The following is a 21,428-nucleotide window of genomic DNA, read 5'->3' as shown; positions in this document are numbered from 1 at the left end:
GGGTGATTGTGAAGGCCAGCTCATCTGATGCAGCACTCCATCACTCCCCTTCTTGGTAAAATAGCCCTTACACAGCCTGGAGGTGGGTTGGGTCATTGTCCTGTTGAAAAACAAATCATAGGTCCACTAAGCGCAAACCAGATGAGATGGTGTATTGCTGCAGAATGCTGTGGTAGCCATGCTGGTTGAATTCTAAATCAATCACAGACAGTGTCACCAGCAAAGCACCCCCACACCATCACACCTCCTCCTCCATGCTTCACGGTGGGAACCACACATGCGGAGATCATCCGTTCATCTACTATGCGTCTCACAACAACATGGCAGTTGGAACCAAAAATCTCAAGTTTGGACTCATCAGACCAAAGGACAGATTTCCAGAGGTCGAATGTTCATTCCTTGTGTTTATTGGCCCAAGCGAGTCTCTTCTTCTTATCGGTGTCCTTTAGTAGTGGTTTCTTTGCAGCAATTCAACCATAAAGTCCTGATTCACGCAGTCTCCTCTGAACAGTTGATGTTGAGATGTGTCTGTTACTTGAACTCTGAAGCATTTATTTAGGCTGCAATTTCTGAGGTGCGGTTAACTCTAAATGAACTTACCCTCTGCAGCAGAGGTAACTCTGGGTCTTCCTTTCCTGTGGCGGTCCTCATGGGAGCCAGTTTCATCATAGTGCTTGATGGTTTTTGTGACTGCACTTGAAGAAACGTTCAAAGTTCTTGACATTTTCCGGAGTGGCTAACCTTCATGTCTTAAAGTAATTTTAGCTGTTCTTGCCATAATATGGACTTGGTCTTTTACCAAATAGGACCATCTTCTGTAAATCTACCTTGTCACAATACAACTGATTGGCTCAAGTGCATTAAGAAGGAAAGAAATTACACAAATGAACTATTTCAAGGCACACCTGTTCATTGAAATGCATTCCAGGTGACTACCTTATGAAGCTGGTTGAGAGAATGCCAATAGTGTGCAAAGCTGTCATCAAGGCAAAGGGTTGCTACTTTGAAGAATCTCAAATATAAAATATATTTAGATTTGTTTAACACTTTTTTGGTTATTACATGATTCCATATGTCTTATTTCATAGTTCTGATGTCTTCACTATTATTCTACAATGTAGAAAAAATAAAGAAAAACCCTTGAATGAGTAGGTGTGTCCACACTTTTGACTGGTACTGTAAGAGTATTTTTGTGTATCAAATTGTTCTCACAGTAGTTTTGATGTGGGTTTGAATGGTTGCAGAATGAGCTGGTCTTCACAGACATCATCAAGCTGTCGTTGGCGGGAGCTGTGTCAGAAGGACCAGAAGGCGTGCAACTTCCCATCATGGGTAAGACCTGTCATCAACTGATGCATCATTTCAACACTGTTTGATACCTGTTAGGATCATTGAAATATTTGACAATGTTTGTCGTCCCGCAGCTTGTGGAACATCCTTCGACTTCCACAAACAGATTGACTACCTCTTCCTGGTTGGCACGGAGGAGGGCAAGATTCACAAGGTGAGAAGACATTAAAACATGGTCCCCGGTCATGTATCCCCCACTGACTATTGCTGTGTTCAGCCACTCCAAAACGTTTACTTATTTTACGGCAACTTAAAGAGATATGAATTGTCTTGGGTGTCCTGACCGTCTGCTAGTTGCTCGTCTGAGGAATCAAATGGAGTCTTGTTCTGTTGTGTTTATAGTGTGGTGTGTGATATCCTGCTTGGCCACAGAAGCAATGCCTTCTCCTTGTCTCTCAGAGAGTGAGGAAGTTCTCTCATTAGCACTAGGCTTTGGGCTTGGCACAGCCTCTTCCCAGCGGGCTGTAAAGCACCACTCTGAAGTGGTGCTTTACCTCTATCTCTGCTCTCAACGGTGCAGCCCTACAACTTGTTTAGTGTTTTTTGGGGGGCTCAGAGGGAAGGCTTTTTCGAATGCTAAATTTAAGAAGAGGAGTAGTCATGGCGATTGGCATAATTTAAACACTGTTTTAAAAAAATTAAAAAAATGTTTTACTGTATTTGTCAGTCTATGCTAGGCTTGTTAGTCTAGGAAAGGCTTGTCAGTCTAGGCTGGCGCTCTGGGAGGCCCTCTCACGCGGTGCTAAGCATTTAATGAGAGCCAAAATGAGGGCAGAGCCTCCAAACCTCTCCCAGATTTGCTCATTAACAGCAGACAGCTGTAGTTTTTGGCTGGCGTCCATCCTCATTTGGCCTTCTCACACAAGTTTCTATCCAGCAGTGGTGCAAAGAGACACGCTACTGTGAGGTTCTGAACACATTCCACACACACTGAAGCAGAGTTCTACAGAGGATCTTTTTTTTGCCTCAATCTAGACGGGATGATGGATTCAATAAGGTTCCATCGCTCTCAGCTACAGCTTTGAGACAGATTGACTCAATCTCACACACACAGACAAACGCCTTTTAGAAGCCCCTTACAGAACTGCCACAGCCACGCAGAGCCTCAAGTGACAGGCAGCTCAGTCTACTCTCTCTAAAGGCTATGCTAATTGTGAGCCTTAGCCCACTGTGTTAGCTAGCTAGCTCCCTGCAATGTTATGGTTCGGTAAGCGCACATGCTAATGAAGGGTTTTGGCTGATTGCGAGCTCGCTGTAGCAGTGTGTCATCAAAGGCCCATTCTGATTTTCCAGATCTTGCTGACTGTGCAAGCTCATTAGTGTCTCTTCAGTGTCTCGTTGTTGTGGCGTTTTTGCAACATCGGGTGGGAGATAGTTTCATCACAAACATGCACTGGGGTCTAAGTCACAATAAACCTACAGTATTTAGTGTTTAATATGCCTACATGAAGGGTTTTTGAAAACTCTGTACATTACATTGTAATGAAGGCCTTTTATGTTGTACAACAGGGGTTCCCAAACGTTTTCTCCCAGGCCCCCCTTACAGCATTGGGGAACATCCTGCCACGTTTATCTCTATGGGCATAAGCACTGTAAACAAATGTAGGTTTTAAAGCTTATTTCCTGCAATTCTACACATTTTGTCATGAGGTGCAGAGAATTTTCAGTTTTAAAGCAAATTTTCTTGCAATTCTATACATTTTGCCATGTCTAATGTGTATTCATGTGATATTTGGGTGACACAAACATTACAACAAAATCTATGGGCAAAAAAAACAAGCTAAAAAAATGTTAGCTGACATGGGCAAGTTGATCTGGACATTTCTGACAAGTTGTAAATAGCTCTCTAAGGTATGCAATGACTGACATGACAAGAGAATTATACTAGTGCATTCTACTATTACAACTTTCAAGAGTAAGTTGAAAGCCGCGCCCCGCCCCACAGTTTGGGAACCACTGTTGTAGAAGATGCTAAGACGTTCATCAGGCTCATGATCGTGTGCTCTATATCAGGATAAAATTGAGAGAAAAGATCATAGGTGGCACAGGAGTTTCAAGTTTGGGGAAACTATCTTTTCACCCCCAAAAAAATCACCTTTAAGATAAAGCATGCATCTATCATCCCATTTGCAGACTAACGTAAAATAGCCTACTATTTCTAATGTGATGAGAAGATTGAATAGTCATAAATTAGGATTATAATATAACTAAATATTTGCAAAATAATTAGGTTCTGAACAATGCTTTTTTTCTCTCCTTTGCACAGATTCAGAGCTCAGCCCTAGCTAGAGGATTTTTTGGGGGGCTTCCGGAATACATTTTTTCATTTTAGAAACACATTTCATGCAATTCTACGACACTTTACATGACTGCCGACATATTAACAGAATCCTAATCTTTAACAAAAATGACAGGGTAGCCTGCTCTGCTGACAAACTGACAACAATAAAAACAACCTTGTCTTGAATGCAACCATATTGTACAATATGACGTCCATCTAGCCTGGAGGAGGAAATTAGATTATCCTAAAATGACTTTCCAGTGGCACTGACTCACACAACGAATGATAAAGACAGTGAATATGTTCTCCACTAGTGCTAATACGATGGGCAATAAGCCTACTGTTTCGTTCAATTTAAGAATTGAGAATTTTTGTAACTGAAGACAGATTATAGCTTTTACTCTCTTTTCTCTTTAGCGTTTGTCCCGCGATTGTATTTTGAAATATTGCGATAGCCCTAGGACTATTTTAGATGCATTTCACTGACAGCCGCACTCAACAAACAGCTATGCGCTTGTGATTTAAAACAATCCACAGCTATTTCTTAAAAGAAGCTAATGGTCCTCTGTGGATAAATCATGCTCTCTGGTGTAGTAATTTGAATGATTTAAAAAAGTTTTTTGTATCATTTATATTATAATTTTATTTATTTATTCATAGATAGGATTAATTATAGCTAGCTCCTTGTCTCCTCCTTGTTAGCTCTAGCTAGCTCCTTGTCTGTGACACTTTTTGATTCATGCAAACTCGCACAAATACACACACACCCACACACACAGCTATGTGTGTGATATCAGTTCCAATCTGTCACCTCTTGTTGGAAAACAGCCAACTCCGGGAGCTCTTGGGAAAAATGTAATATCTCTGCTGTGATTTATTCACTACATATCCCCTTATATAACAACCCCACTGGGCACAGACATCAGTTCAACATCTATTTTTATTTACATTTGGTTGAGTTGTCAACTAACACGAAATCAACAAAACATGTCACCATGACATTGGATGTAGGTTAAAAAAAAAAAAAAATCCCTTACGTTGATGACTTTTTGCAAATCCAATCTGTTTTCCACATTGATTCAACCTCCTAATAATGAATGTCTTTGTTGAAATGACGTGGAAACAACGTTGATTCAACCTCCTAATAATGAATTTCTTTGTTGAAATGACGTGGAAACAACGTTGATTCAACCAGTTTTGCCCAGTGGGGGACATGCCATTTAGGCCTGGGCTGCATTTTAATTTATCCCTTTAATTTAACTCTGATACTTTCTCTGTGCTTTCACTCCTGTCATTCTGTCACCATGCAAATGATGTAGCTTGCAATAATAGTAGAGAGCAAGTTTGGTTCACAGCTACAGTATTATGTCTATCTGGAGTGGTTTATGGGGGAATGTGAGGACTGACTCCATATTAATGCCGTGTCATTTCCAGTGCTCCAAGGCTTACTCCAGCCAATTCCTGGAGACCTACAATGCCCATAACATGGCAGTGGACGCAGTTAAGTGGAACCACTTCCACACCAAGGTCTTTATATCCTGCAGCTCTGATTGGACCGTCAAGATCTGGGACCACACCATCAAGTAAGTCTACTCACCATCACACTATTGTGCCCACCCGAATCAAACTATGCTGTCACTGATATTTATTTTCACATTGGCCAGCTTAGATTAGAGGAGTAGCTAAATTCAAAAAGGTCTCGCTGTTCCAAATCTATGTCAGGCTATAATTCTGGTTTTAAAATGACACCCCAAAAACATAAATTTGATCCCTGGGGGCTCTATTTTTGGCTGCCACTAAGGAGGCACAAGTTAGTTTCCAATTTTATGATGTAAAAACTGGCGGCCTGGCATTTTCCAGCTCCAACGTCAGGTTCCGCAGTTTACCTTTCTAACATCAGCTCGATTGCGCTGAGGTGGGAGGGGTGGCAATATCTGAGGCCTGTCCTTAAAAACAAGCACAAAATAGAAAATGTCATAATGCGCTAATTGGACGTTTTAAGGCCCAAAAAAAGCAGGTCTTAACGGTAACGAATGGATTTTGAGAGCGGATGTGCAGCCTAGCCAGCCATGACGTGCAGTGCACATGGTGATTCTCGTTTTTATAAATATAAAAAACTATTGGTTTCCCCCCATTTTGTTTCATTTGATTAAATACCAAGCATAGCCTACCCTCCCCTTAATCAAGAGTGGTTTAGCAGCATCACATAGGTTTGTCTTTGTATCCTGGCCATTAGCCAAAAGTAGCCTATGAATAAAGGGGTTTTAAATGGTCTACTGAGTGCTTCAGTTCACATACCTGCATTTCACTTGTTCAAGTAGGCATCCATCTCCATTTTCAAAGAGCGCCCCTCGCTCGATTACCAATGACACGTACTTCCAAACTATTCAGTCCCCCGGTAATGCTATATCAATGGGCAATTTTTTGGAGAATCAGTCTCGCACTTAGGCAACGATACAATTGACAGGAGCCTAGTATTTTGTAGACGTGCAAATGTTATACGTAAAGACATTTAGGCCTACTTGTGCACACAGTGCCATGGAATGAGAAAGTGATTTATGACATCATGCTTCTGACCCAATCCTATTTAGAAATATTGTTGTTGGTTTAAAAAACAGATTGATTGTTTTTTGTTGAATTTGATTAAAAACCAAACATATTAGAAAGATTCACCTTCCATGGGTTTATGGTGAGAACGTACTGTACATGGCTCGAATGCAATTTTGTCTGCTATTTCTGGAGATGTGCAAATGTGGTCTGTAAGATTATTCTATGATGTTTATAAAACATTACATTTGCGGGCAGTATAACGGTGAGTGGACATTCCCCCTTTCTCTTTATATTGGATCTTAATACAGCTCCTGTCAAAGGTTTGGATGTGTGTAAAACCCTCAATAGTCTAAGTTGCCTTGTCTGTATTATACGCCTACCGGGAGCAATTATGGTTCCTGGAACTGTATTTAGACATAGCCTATTTTAAAACAAGTTGTTGTTTTGTTTTTATAAGAATTTGATTAGAATGATGCGCATTTTTTTCAGGCCTTATCAATAGCCTAGTGATTTTAACCATGCATATTGACTACGTCTGGCATGTCCAGACTGTATTTACAGTTCGCCTAGCACATATATCAGTGTACAGTAAATGCTATGGCCTATGTTTAACAAATCAAATCAAAAATACATTTTCACATGGGCCGAATACAACAGGTACCTTACCGTGAAATGCAGGGGGTACATGTACTGAGTCAATGTGTGGGGGTACAGGTTACTCAAGGTAATTGAGGTAGTACAGTATGCACTGTAGGTAGGGGTAAAGTGACTATGCATAGATAATAAACAGCGAGTAGCAGCAGCGTATAAAAGGGAGTCAATGCAAATAGTCCGGATAGCCATGTGATTAACTGTTTAGCAGTGTACACTGGAAAAAAATATATAAACGCCACATGTAACAATTTCACAGATTTTACTGAGTTACAGTTCATAATGGAAATCAGCCAATTGAAATAAATTCATTAGGCCCTAATATATAGATTTCACATGACTGGGAATACAGATATACAGTACCAGTCAAAAGTTTGGGCACCTACTCATTCAAGGGTTTTTCTTTATTTTTACTATTTTCTACATTGTAGAAAACAAAATATATTTTATACTTGAGATTCTTCAAAGTAGCCACCCTTTGCTTTGATGACAGCTTTGCACACTCTTGGCATTCTCTCAACCAGCTTCATGAGGTTGTCACCTGGAATGCATTTCAATTAACAGGTGTGTCTTGTTAATGTGTTTAAAATCAAATCAAATCAAATTGTATTACTCACATGCGCCAAATACCAAAGGTGTAGACCTTACAGTGAAATGCTTACTTAAAGGCCCTAACCAACAATGCAGTTTAAAAAATATGAATAAGTACAAGTAATTAAAGAGTAGCAGGAAAACAACAAAAGTGAGACTATATACAGGGGGTACCGGTACAGAGTCAATGTGCGAGGGCACCGGTTAGTCGTGGTAATTGAGGTAATATGTATAGGAAGGTAGAGTTATTAAAGTGACTATGCATAGATAATAACGGTGTGTGGGGGGGGGGGGGGGGGGGGGGGGGTGCAATGCAAATAGTCTGGGTAGCCATTTGATTAGATGTTCAGGAGTCTTATGGCTTGAGGGAAGAGGCTGTTTAGAAGCTTCTTGAACCTAGACTTAGCACTTGCCATGCGGTAGCAGAGAGAACAGTCTATGACTAGGGTGGCTGTAGTCTTTGACAATTTTTAGGGCCTTTCTCTGACACCGCCTGGTATAGAGGTCCTGGATGGCAGAAAGTTTGGCCCCATTGATGTACTGGGCTGTAGTGCCTTGCGGCCGGAACCCGAGCAGTTGCCATACCAGGCAGTGATGCAACCAGTCAGGATGCTCTCGATGGTGCAGCTGTAGAACCTTTTGAGGATCTGAGGACCCATGCCAAATCTTTTCAGTCTCCTGAGGGGGAATAGGTTTTGTCGTGCCCTCTTCATGACTGTCTTGATGTGCTTGGACCATGATAGTTTGTTGGTTATGTGGACACCAAGAACTTGAAGCTCTCAACCTGCTCCACTACAGCCCCGTTGATGAGAATGGGGGCGTGCTTGGTCCTCCTTTTCCTGTAGTCCACAATCATCTCCTTTGTCTTGATCACGTTGAGGGAGAGGTTGTTGTCCTGGCATCACACTGCCAGGTGTCTGACCTCCCTATAGGCTGCCTCGTCGTTGTCTGTGATCAGGCCTACCACTGTTGTGTCATTGGCAAACTTAATGATGATGTTGGAGTTGTGCCTGGCTGTGCAGTCATGAGTGAACAGGGAGTACAGGAGGGGACTGAGCACACACCCCTGAGGGGCCCCTGTGTTGAGGATCAGCGTGGCGGATGTTTTGTTACCTACCCATACCACCTGGGGGCGGCCCGTCAGGAAGTCCAGGATCCAGTTGCAGACGGAGAGGTGTTTAGTCCCAGGGTCCTTAGCATATTGATGAGCTTTGACGGCACTATGATGTTGAACGCTGCGCTGTAGTCAATGAATAGCATTCTCACATAAGTGTTCCTTTTGTCCAGGCGGGAAAGGGCAGTGTGGAGTGCAATAGAGATGGCATCATCTGTGGATCTGTTAGGACGGTATGCAAATGGGAGTGGGTCTGCACTGGGCAGCTCTCGGCTGTGCTTCCCTTTGTAGTCTGTAATGGTTTGCAAGCCCTGCCACATCTGATGAGCGTCAGAGCCGGTGTAGTACAATTCGATCTTAGTCCTGTATTGACACTTTGCCTGTTTGATGGTTCGTGGGAGGACATAGCGGGATTTCTTATAAGCTTCCGGGTTAGAGTCCCGCTCCTTGAAAGCGGTAGCTTTAGCCTTTAGCTCAGTGCGGATGTTGCCTGTAATCCATGGCTTCTGGTTGGGGTATGTACGTATAGTCACTGTGGGGACAATGTCATCGATGCACTTATTGATGAAGCCAATGACTGGTGTACTCCTCAATGCCATCGGAAGAATCCCAGAACATATTCTAGTCTGTGCTAGCGAAACAGTCCTGTAGCATAGCATCTGCTTCATCTGACCACTTTTTTATTGACCAAGTCACTGGTGTTCCTGCTTTAATTTTTGCTTGTAAGCAGAAATCAGGAGGATAGAATTATGGTCAGATTTGCCAAATGGAGGGTGAGGGAGAGCTTTGTACACGTCTCTGTGTGTGGAGTAAAGGTGGTCTATAGTTTTTTTTTTAGCACATTTAACATGCTGATAGAAATTTGGTAAAATGGATTTAAGTTTCCCTGCATTAAAGTCCCCGGCCACTAGGAGTGCTGCCTCTGGATGAGCGTTTTCATGTTTGCTTATGGCGGAATACAGCTCATTGAGTGTGTCCTCAGTGCCAGCATCGGTCTGTGGTGGTATGTAGACAGCTATGAAAAATACAGATGAAATCTCTCTAGGTAGATAGTGTGGTCAGCTTATCATGGGATACTCTACCTCAGGCGAGCAAAACCTAGAGACTTCCTTGGATATTGTGCACCAGCTGTTGTTTACAAATAAACAAAGTCCGCCCCCCCTTGTCTTACCAGACGCCACTGTTCTATCCTGCCGATACAGCGTATAACTAGCCAGCTGTATGTTGATAATGTCGTCGTTTAGCCACGACTCCATGAAGCATAAGATATTACAGTTTTTAATGTCCCGTTGGTAGTTTAATCTTCCTCGTAGGTCATCAAATTTAATTTTCCAATGATTGCATGTTAGCTAGTAGAACAGAAGGCAGTGTGGGTTTATTCGATCGCATATGAATTCTCAGAAGGCAGCCCGACCTCCGTCCTCTTTTTCTCCTTCTTCTCTTCACGCAAATAACGGGGATTTGGGCCTGTTCCCGGGAAAGCAGTATGTCCTTAACGTCAGGCTCGTTGGACTCGTTAAAGGGGGAAAAAAGCTTCTGCCAGTTTGTGGCGAGTAATCGCTGTTCTGATGTCCAGAAGTTATTTTCGGTCATAAGAGACGGTAGCAGCAACATTATGTACAGAATAAGTGAACAAATAAGTTACAAACAACGCAAAAAATGAACAAAAAAACACAGTTGGTTAGGATCACGTAAAACATCAGCCATCTTCTCCGGTGCCATGAGCCAATCAGTTGTGTTGGGACAAGGTAGGGGTGGAATAGCCCTATTTGGTAAAAAAACAAGTCCATATTATGGCAAGAACAGCTCAAATAAGCAAAGAGAAACGACAGTCCATCATTTCTGTAAGGCATGAAGGTCAGTCAATCTGGAAAATGTCAAGAACTTTGAAGTTACTTCAAGTGCAGTCGCAAAAACCATCAAGCACTATGATGAAACTGGCTCTCATGAGGACTGCCACAGGAAATGAAGACCCATTTTTACCTCTGCTGAAGAGGATAAGTTCATTAGAGTTAACCGCACCTCAGAAATTGCAGCCCAAATAAGTTCTTCACAGAGTTCAAGTAACAGACACATCTCAACATCAACTGTTCAGAGGAGATTGCGTGAATCAGGCCTTCATGGTCGAATTGCTGCAAAGAAACCACTACTAAAGGACACCGATAAGAAGAAGAGACTTGCTTGGTCCAAGAAACACGATCAATGGACATTAGACCAGTGGACATCTATCCTTTGGTCCAAATTTGAGATTTTTGGTTCCAACCGCAGTGTCTTTGTGAGACGCAGTGTAGGTGAACAGATGATCTCCGCATGTGTGGTTCCCTCCGTGAAGCATGGAGGAGGAGGTGTGGGGGTGCTTTGCTGGTGACACTGTCAGTGATTTATTTAGAGGCACACTTAACCAGCATGGCTATCACAGCATTCTGGAGCGATACGCCATCCTGCCTGGTTTGTGCTTAGTGAGACTATCATTTGTTTTTCAACAGGTCAATGATCCAAAACACATTTCCAGGTTGTGTAAGGGCTATTTGACCAAGGACAGTGAGCTGCTGCTTCAGATGGCCTGGCCTCCACAGTCACTCGACCTCAACCCAGTTTAGATGGTTTGGGATGAGTTGGACCGCATAGTGAAGGAAAAGCAGCCAAAAAGTGCTCAGCATATGTGGGAACTCCTTCAAAGACTGTTGGAAAAGCATTCCAGGTGAAGCTGGTTGAGAGAATGCCAAGATTGTGCAAAGCTGCCATCAAGGCAAAGGCTGGCTACTTTGAAGAATATAAAATGTATTTTTATTTGTTTCACACTTTTTTTGTTACAACATGATTCCATATGTGTTATTTCATAGTATTGATGTGTTCACTATTATTCTACAATGTAGCAAATAGTAAACATAAAGAAAAACCTTTGAATGGGTAGGTGTGTCTAAACTTTTGACTGGTACTGTATTTATATACTGTTTCCTGATCTTTGTTATATCCCTCATATATAGGACAGACACTTCAGAACAAACTTCCTTTAGATTTTTTTTGGGGGGACTATCTGTTGTTCCATGCAGTGAATCTGTTATTTAATGTGTTTGTATGGGCTATTAGCAGTAAGGCCAAATAACACTTTTCATAAAATAATTGTTTTATGTATTTTTTTGATACTTCAAGGGGTCTTAAAATTCTAAATCAAATAGCAAAATGATCCTTGGTATGACCTTCTTAAAATAATTCCATACAGCTTAGTAGATATTTATCATTCAAAATACATATATTGAAATATATATTTCTTCCCGTATGGGTTTAGTCATGGTACATTGCGTTAGGTTTGTTAAAATAGAACCCTGGGTCTTATTTCAACTTTCACCCAACCATTATATGATACTACAAATTGTGAAAACTATTCCAAGATTTTCAACCATATCCATCACTTTTCTCACCCCCTTTCTGGAAACAATGTCATTTGCCTGCCAGATTATTTGAAAAATTCAATTAGATATTTACATAAGATATATTTTCATACTGAACAATAATCATAATTATCTAATCGCTTTCCATGAAGTCCACATTTATGGCTAGCATTTTGCTACACCACAAGCATTTTGCTACACCCGCGATAACAGCTGCTAAACACGTGTATGTAACCAATACATTTTGATTTGATTTTGGCTATAAACAGAACTACCAGCAGAGGGCTTGAACACATCGAAACACACGTATGTTCAGTGATTTTCAACTGGTTCTCAACTGACCTCAGTGTTATCAAGACTGTTCATTATGTTGATCATTATCACTGAGATATTGACTGTGCCTGCTTTCGTCTTTTGTGTTAGGGCAGACTGTTGGTGTTATAGTACTTGTATGTATCACTACACAATCATTAGTTTAGCACCTATCTCCGACCTGCCATTGAACCCACCAATGATATCACATCTTTAATCAAGTTGAAAGGGGTTTGACAACAACAGAATACTTTTTCAGAAATTGATTCCACATTGTTTAGGGAGCATGGTGAGGGAGCCACTTATTTAGTTCAGCAGTAGTTGAACAGTAGTCCCTCTGCACACTTAAATGGTAATTTGAATAATAATCAATCATGTGGATTGGTTAGGTCGGAACTACTTTTTCCTGTTGATACAAGCCCTTGTAACTCCATCTATCTGAATGGGTTGTGAGTGATGAGTCATGCGTCTCAGATCAGATCTAGCCTGAGTCACAAAATGTCAGAAGTGGTGTTACAGATTTCTCTGCAGGTTACAGAAATCAGGACTTCAGCCTGGCAGCCTGTGATAAACTAATAATATCATTCAGCTTACCCCGCACTCTCTTGACATCCTAGCTTCTTTCAGTGGCTTCATGTGCTATCTGTCTGTTTATCCACATAGAATAACTATCTCTCTAGTCTATGGACTGGCTGCACCACTTTTTGATTGACAAAATACAAGCATTTGGCTGCACCTGCAAATCTGTGTACGCGACCAATAAAATTCGATTTCTTACTTATTTTGTATCTTAGTAAACAGAAATGATTTAGAGTAAATGTCCAGCAACCTTTTGATTAGTGGCCCAGCACTCTAACCACTAGGCTATCTGCCGATATGGAATTGACCAGGTTCTATTTTCCACATGCCTTTAGCGCTACTTATCTGCCTGCCTGCACCTCAAAAGACTGAGGACAAACATTTCAAACCATTGTATTGTTCCTACAGTTCACAAAGCAGTCTCACCATTGGGAGCAATAACAGTCACTGTTCATGTCTCCTTCCTTTTCTTTGGAAAGAATGGAATATAAGATACTGCAGTTCACGCACTTTCTAACTTATCATCCTGGATCCCATTCCCCGCTTTAGCTCATCTCTCTAGACGCTGAAGACCTCACAGGAGGAATATAATACACTGACAAGAAGGAGGGGATATCTTTGGTGGGATAAGAGGAGGGCGCAGGTTGCATTTACTCATCGGCTCGACCCAATGGAGTCTATGTAGCCTGAAGAGGTGCTATTGATTTTTATTTTCAAGCCCTCTCTCTCTTTTTCTTTTTCTCTCTCGGGAAGAGTAATGTCTGTCTTCGTCTTTTTCACTCTTTACTCTCTAACTTTTTATTTGAACTTATGATGAACAAGTAATGTGACCTGCTTTTACAAAAGTTTAGAGAAGGTGTCTATGATGTCTTGTTTTCTGCTATTTTTAAGGTAAATAAAGTAATCTTGACTTTATAGTATTAGTATTTGTATCCATTACGGAGTCCTTATACTTCAGTGTCCATGTCTCTGTAGGACCCCAATGTTCACCTTTGACCTGAACGCCTCTGTGGGAGATGTGGCATGGTCTCCTTACTCCTCCACTGTCTTCGCTGCAGTCACCACTGATGGCAAGGTATGTAACCAGTTAGAGGCAAAGAGACCAAGGCATGTCCTCTCACTCAAAAGGTGTTTTTATGAAACTCCATCAAGGCCAATGTAGTCAAAACGTTGTTAACTAGCAAAAGCTTAAATAACTTTTTTGAGGAGCAGCAAACGGTGAATGGACATTAATGTCTGTCTGTCTATCTTAATTTCTTTCGAAAAAATATGTTTAACACAATGACTCTTATATGGCTAAGAGGTAACAACCAACTTATATTACAAGGGTATCCCCTACTGAAGACATCAAAAAGAAAGAAATCAATAAGCATTGCCAATGCAGGTTTGATGGAGTACGTCCCAGACTAATTTGTACTACAGCACTCTCCAAGTATTTTGTTCTGTTTATCTCGGTGTCTGTTGTTAGCGCGCCAGCCAGCTGTTGTCGTTGGTCTACTGACGTGATTGGTCTTCAGTGGCTTGGCCGGTCCATTGATGCAGGAGTAGCTGTGGAGGTTTCATCTCTCTGGCCTGCCTGGGAGTTCATCACATACTCCTGTCTCTCTCTCTGTCTTTCTGTCTCTGTCTCTCTTTCTATTTCGCCTGTCATGTGAAATTAAGGAAATTAGTGCTGATGAACAATGTGACGAAGCGCTATGAACCATCTGCTCTGTCACTGTCTGCAAACAGACAGATTAGAAAACTCTGCGGTGTGCATGGTGTCTGATATGGCTGAAAACTGAGTCCTGTACTCCAGGGGTTCGGGCCTCCCAAGTCCCCCACAGACAGGGAATGATATGGTTCACTGATAAAGACAGTCAAAAGGATGCAATATCCTACATAAAAAATCTGGGCTAATTCACAAAACATGTATCCAGAAAATACTCAACACAAACACAACAATAGCCTCAATAATGGCAAATAATTACTGAAATCCAGTTACCTCAACATTTGCTGGATAAATAGTTACTGTAGAAATGGAAAAGGCCATATTCACGTAACCAAAGAGATACCTTCCATTAAAACTATACGTTTATCTCATTCTCAGCAATGCCAAATGAAATACATTAACAGTCATAACAACACAATTATTATTGAAAGGAATTACACTCATTTATATTCCCTAGATTCAACGATAAAGAAGAATAGAGACTTCCCAATTGTATGATATTACCAGTTATTTACCTGTTTTGTATCTAACCCAGTTCCTAGTTGCTAGAAAACTTTGTATGGCATAGCCTAGATTTTGTTTTTCAAGCAGTTCCACAGCAACATCAGTTTCTAAGGAGACCAGAATATGAAGTATTCTTGGTTAAGGTTGAAACTGTCAAAATACAACCATTAGTTTTTTGTCTTATACAGTACCACTTGTCTAATGACTGCTACAATTTGTATCATTTGGATTATATTTACAGTCATTCATAGTTGTCTCATTGAGATGAAAAATCCCTATTATAAGTGATAGCATGCCTAGAGGTCAACGGCACCCCTTCTTCAGAATGTCACCGCTGGCTGTGTGGACTGCTTGCTTCGTCACGCTAATGACCAAAATACTCCCTCTACACTGTGATGTGGTATTTGTTGTTATTGTGTGTGTGTGTGTGTGTGTGTGTGTGTGTGTGTGTGTGTGTGTGTGTGTGTGTGTGTGTGTGTGTGTGTGTGTGTGTGTGTGTGTGTGTGTGTGTGTGTGTGTGTGTGTGTGTGTGTGTGTGTGTGTTGACATGTATTTACTGATGAATGGACCAATCTGCAGCGATGCTAAATGTCAGGAGAGGCAAGCTTTTCCTGTCAGGGTCATTTGAATAACAAGACATCACGCACACACACACACATTCTCTCAGTGTTGCGCAAACACTGGTACGTACACCAGATGGTCCGAGTTGCATCCCCACTGAGAATCTCTCTCTCTTGCCTTGCTGATTTGGTTTGTCACTCAGAGGTTCCCAGCTGGAATAGATGAGGATGGAACAACATGCGCAACTCAATTTATTTAGAGAATATCTCATATATTTTTCTATACAAAACAGTATGAGTCAGCTTTCACACTCATTCCAAAAGGCAGCCGGTTCAACCATATTTCTGTTCTCCACCATCCCACATTGTATTGCTTTTCAGGTTTGACCAAATGACTCCCCTTGCATTTGCATGCGATAATCTCCCAAACTTTCTATATATTTGTTACTTTTTTCCCTCAGGTTCATACCTTTGACCTTAGCATCAACAAATATGAGGCCATCTGCCAGCAGCCGGTGGTGGCCAAGAAAAAGACTAAGCTGACTCACATTGAGTTTAACCCCGTCTACCCCATCATCATCGTGGGAGACGACCGAGGATATGTCACCAGCCTCAAGCTCTCGCCTAACCTGCGCAAAAAACCCAAGGTAAGAGCCTAAAGAGCCCAGCAGCGCTGGAGCTGTGTCAGCAACTCTTAGCATGGTAATTTGGTATGTTAAAAAAGCAGCCTTTCTTTGTTGGAATGGTGTGAGCGTACCCCAACGAGAGAATGGTCTAGGTGTGTACCAGTCATTTAAAAACATGAATTTAAGTAAACCATTGATTGGCCAGCTCATCCTCCATGAGGAAATAGCAGACTTTTTTAAAACAGTTTGTTTGAGATATTGAGATACAAGTTTGAGGTTTTTGAAGTGTTTTGTTTCTCTAATTTATGCTTTGGCCACAAATACAGGTATATTGTGAGTCAATAACATTACTTGGGTATAGGTTAACAGAATATTAACTTTTAAAAGTGAGATTTTCACTGGACAGTTAGTTTAACAATCAAGCGCTAGTTTACCAAGGATAATTTTATGTGTTGCGTTAACAGGAGGCCATGGCACCCTATTGCCTATATTAGTATTTTGGACCAGAAGTAGTGCAGTATATATAGGAATAGGGTGCCATTCAGGATACTTTAGATCTGTAGACCCATTTTCAGAAAGAAAAGCTAGCTCACAGTGCTACTGATGATTAAAAAACGATTAGATAAGCAGTGCTCTAATGATGAGCAGTAGTTAAGTGTTTACTGATTTCAACAAAGCGAGATGAGAGTTTTTTTCCCTCCTTGGAAACAAGAAGATGACGTTTCTTCACTTACTGATGACGTGACCTCACTGGGCCGGCCATCGATCGGGGACTAAATTGTTCATTGCCAGCCGCTGCAGAGCTTATTGAAAGTATCACTCAATTGTACATTTATGTGAGCCGGCCCTTGTCACATGCAGTTCTCATAAAGGAAAAACCTCATTTATAATCATTGGTGTGTCTAGCTGCCATAAAACACCATTGATTGAAGGCCTTTGTGCATTTGTTTATTTTCACCTCTAGAGGCTCAAGCGAAAATGGATTGAGTGATATTTTATTACAGTATCGGATTGTTTGTGGCAGATATCCATTTGAGGGTAGAGCGTTCGGTCTTTTAAGGTGCTCATGTTCATTTTCATACTCTCCGTATTAATTCTTTGATAGTTGAGTAAGGCCACGTATTTTCCAGTCACTTATAATTTCATGTCATGCTGACGCATGGCCTTTCTTCAAGGAACACACTTGTTTGCATCTCAGTGCTACAATGAGACAGCAAAATGACTTCCAAAGCCAAATGCTTCTAATTGGCATCAACAATGCTCCGATAGAAGAGCAGAGTATACTAAATGACAAATCACATTTCAGGGGGCGCGCGGTTATCGTGACAAAAATGGTCAAAGATGATTCACTTCCTTCGTAGCTTAAAATGACTACACTCTGCTAGCGTCATTGGTGTACTACTTGTACATTCTGTGCTTTCATTTGAGTGGGGAAACTTTACTATTCACCTGTGGCTGTATCCCACTCTAGATATGTATCTGGCCTTTGCATTAATCATACAGGTTTGTTGTTGTTCTACACAGCTGGGAAGAGATCAAATGATTCATCATCAGCATTGCCCACACCCAACGCATAATGCAATAAATAACACTGTCATGCTGGCTCTGCTACTCTCTCCTCTAGGCCCCGACACACACACACACACACCTCTTTCTTCCCCCTCCTCTCTTTACGCTAAGTGCTTACACATAGGCCTTTGTACAATGTAAACAGTTGATTGAATCATGTGTATAGTATGTGTGGATCAACATGGGACTACCGCTCTCTCTCCCCCACTCTGTCCAATTAGCTTTGGTTGCACATCGTGAAGTAGTTGTTTGTTTGTTCATCTGTTTAATTAGATAATCAGTTTCTAAATGATCGTTGTACTGTGGTGAGAATATATATATTCTCCGTTTCAGTTCTTGTTCCCTCTTGAGGGCTCCACTGGAGAACATGGGGGTTAGGGTCCGGGCAATTCACGGAGTAAAAAAACAATTTGACACGGGAGTCTTCAGCTGTTCCCATCTCATTAGTCACACTCCCGTTGTACCCTCTGATAGTGGTGGCTAATGAGGTGTGGTGTTTATAATCACTGTGCGCTCAGTAACCACAGGCCAAGAGAAGGAGTCTCTGACATAAAGGACAACACGGACATCAGACGTCAAGTCACGGCATATTAATTACACTCATTTTGGGGGTTAGCCGCGGCTGTAGTTCCGGTACACGTCAGAGCATTTAACAGTTGGACTCTGATGTTTCTCAGTGACTAAATGAATCATTAATGGGAATCGTTGGTGTTGATGAGACCCGAGTTCTAAGCCAAGTTATATAGTTGAGGGCAAACATTTGTCTGTCCAACTCCATTCCCAGCACAGCACCCTCCAGATGTTTATTTAGGAGCATTGTGACAACCAGCCTCTCCCCTCCTTCTCCCATGGCTGTCCAAAGTCACTGACAGTGAAAAAAGACAAACGCCTGCCCAAAACTCAATCTGTTGCCCCAGGACACAGCAGAGCCATCTCTTCCTTTGTCCACTGCCACACCAATGAACCTGTAATGTGTATTCACGGTTACCACCTTCACAACGTTGCAGATAGACATGCAATGTATAGCCTAGAGCTGACATAATACACAGCCTAGCCTATCATCAATGACTGAGATCCATGTAACTTCTACTCCAGCGATTCTCAACTGGTGAACACAAATTTGGGTCGAGAGAGGTTTTGAATGTGTCTGAGTAAAAAAAAAAGAAGATATATATATATATAGTATATACAGTACCAGTGAAAAGTTTGGACACACCTACTCATTCCAGGGTTTTTATTTATTTTTACTATTTTCTACTTTGTAGAATAATAGTGACGACATGAAAACTATGAAATAACACATATAGAATCATGTAGTAAAGTTTAGACCGCTGGAAATCTGACCTTTGGTCTGATGAGTCCAAATTTGAGATTTTGGTTCCAACCGCCGTGTCTTTGTGAGATGCAGAGTAGGTGAATGGATGACCTCCGCATGTGTGGTTCCCACCGTGAAGCATGGAGGAGGAGGTGTGGGGGTGCTTTGCTGGTGACACTGTCAGTGATTTATTTAAAATTCAAGGCACACTTAACAAGCATGGCTACCACAGCATTCTGCAGCAATACGCCATCCCATCTGGTTTGCGCTTAGTGGGACTATCATTTGTTTTTCAACAGGACAATGACCCAAAACACACCTCTAGGCTGTGTAAGGGCTATTTGACCAAGGAGAGTGATTGAGGGCTGCATCAGATGAGCTGGCCTCCACAATCCCCCGACCTCAACCCAATTTAGATGGTTTGGAATCAGTTGGAGCATAGAGTGAAGGAAAAGTAGCCAACAAGTGCTCAGCATATGTGGGATCTCCTTCAAGACTGTTGGACAAGCATTCCTCATGAAGCTGGTTGAGAGAATGAGTGTGCAAGCTGTCATCAAGGCAAAGGGTGGCTACTTTGAAGAATCTCAACTACAGTTGAAGTCGGAAGTTTACATACACCTTATCCAAATACATTTAAACTAAATTTTTCACAATTACTGACATTTAATCCAAGTAAAAATTCCCTGTTTTAGGTCAGTTAGGATCACCACTTTATTTCAAGAATTGGAAATGCCAGAATAATGTAGAGAGAATGATTTATTTCAGCTTTTATTTATTTCATCATATTCCCAGTGGGTCAGAAGTTTACATACACTCAATTAGTATTTGGTAGCATTGCCTTTAAATTGTTTAACTTGGGTCAAATGTTTCGGGTAGCCTTCCCACAAGCTTCCCACAATAAATTGGGTGAATTTTGGCCCATTCCTCCTGACAGAGCTGGTGTAACCGAGTCAGGTTTGTAGGCCTCCTTGCTCGAACACGCTTTTTCAGTTCTGCCCACCAATTGTCTATAGGATTGAGGTCAGGGCTTTGTGATGGCCACTCCAATACCTTGACTTTGTTGTCCTTAAGCCATTTTGCCACAACTTTGGAAGTATGCTTGGGGTCATTGTCCATTTGGAAGACCCATTTGCGACCAAGCTTTAACTTCCTGACTGATGTCTTGAGATGCTGCATCAATATATCCACATCATTTTCCTACCTCATGATGCCATCTATTTTGTGAAGTGCACCAGTCCCTCCTGCAGCAACGCAACCCCATGAAGTGATGCTGCCACCCCTGTGCTTCACGGTTGGGATGGTGTTCTTCGGCTTGCAAGCCTTCCCCTTTTTCCGTCAAACATAACGATGGTCATTATGGCCAAACAGTTCTATTTACGTTTCATCAGACCAGAGGACTTTTCTCCAAAAAGTACGATCTTTGTCCCCATGTGCAGTTGCAAACCGTAGTCTGGCTTTTTTATGGGGGTTTTGGAGCATTGGCTTCTTCCTTTTTGAGTGGCCTTTCAGGTTATGTTGATATAGGACTCGTTTTACTGTGGATATAGATACTTTTGTACCTGTTTCCTCCAGCATCTTCACAAGGTCCTTTGCTGTTGTTCTGGGATTGATTTGCACTTTTCGCCCCAAAGTACATTCATCTCTAGGAGACAGAACGCATCTTCTTCCTGAGCGGTATGATGGCTGTGTGGTCCCATCGTGTTTATACTTGCGTGCTATTGTTTGTACAGATGAACGTGGTACCTTCAGGTGTTTGGAAATTGCTCCTAAGGGTGAATCAGACTTGTGAAGGTCTACAATTTTTTTTCTGATGTCTTGGCTGATTCCTTTTGATTTTCCCATGATGTCAAGCAAAGAGGCACTGAGTTTGAAGGTAGGCCTTGAAATACAAGGTATTTGGAGGTGTACACAGGTACACCTCCAATTGACTCAAATGATGTCAATTAGCCTATCAGAATCTTCTAAAGCCCTGACATCATTTTTTGGAATTTTCTGACCCACTGGAATTGTGATACAGTGAATTATGATTGTTGGGAAAATTACTTGTGTCATGCTGTCATGCCCTGACCGTAGAGATCCTTTTTTTCTCTATGTTTGTTTGGTCAGGGTGTGACTCGGGTGGGAAATTCTATGTTCTATATTTCTTTTTTTTTTGGCCGAGTGTGGTTCCCAGTCAGAGGCAGCTGTCTATCGTTGTCTCTGATTGGGAATCATACTTAGGCAGCCTGTTTTGTCACCTTAGTTGTGGGATGTTGTCTTCGTGTATGCATGTATAGCCTTACGGAGCTTCATGTTCGTTTTTTGTTGTTTATTTTTTTGTTGG

At 41.6% G+C, this 21,428-nt stretch overlaps 1 protein-coding gene across 1 annotated transcript in view; it reads left to right on the top strand.

Annotated features, from left to right (window-relative positions):
* dnai1.2 (dynein, axonemal, intermediate chain 1, paralog 2) overlaps window positions 1-21,428 on the top strand; it is a 32,557-nt gene that overhangs the window by 7,527 nt on the left and 3,602 nt on the right. The window contains exons 15-19 of the mRNA XM_055913116.1: window positions 1,245-1,332; window positions 1,425-1,504; window positions 5,066-5,214; window positions 13,796-13,895; window positions 16,057-16,242. Coding sequence (XP_055769091.1) covers window positions 1,245-1,332; window positions 1,425-1,504; window positions 5,066-5,214; window positions 13,796-13,895; window positions 16,057-16,242 — 603 coding nt within the window. The remainder of the gene's footprint in view (window positions 1-1,244; window positions 1,333-1,424; window positions 1,505-5,065; window positions 5,215-13,795; window positions 13,896-16,056; window positions 16,243-21,428) is intronic.

Source organism: Salvelinus fontinalis, chromosome 3, assembly GCF_029448725.1.
Source record: "Salvelinus fontinalis isolate EN_2023a chromosome 3, ASM2944872v1, whole genome shotgun sequence".
NCBI classification, from domain to species: domain Eukaryota; kingdom Metazoa; phylum Chordata; class Actinopteri; order Salmoniformes; family Salmonidae; genus Salvelinus; species Salvelinus fontinalis.
The sequence above is the reverse complement of the archived record's forward strand: the minus strand, read 5'-3'. Positions and strand labels throughout refer to the sequence as shown.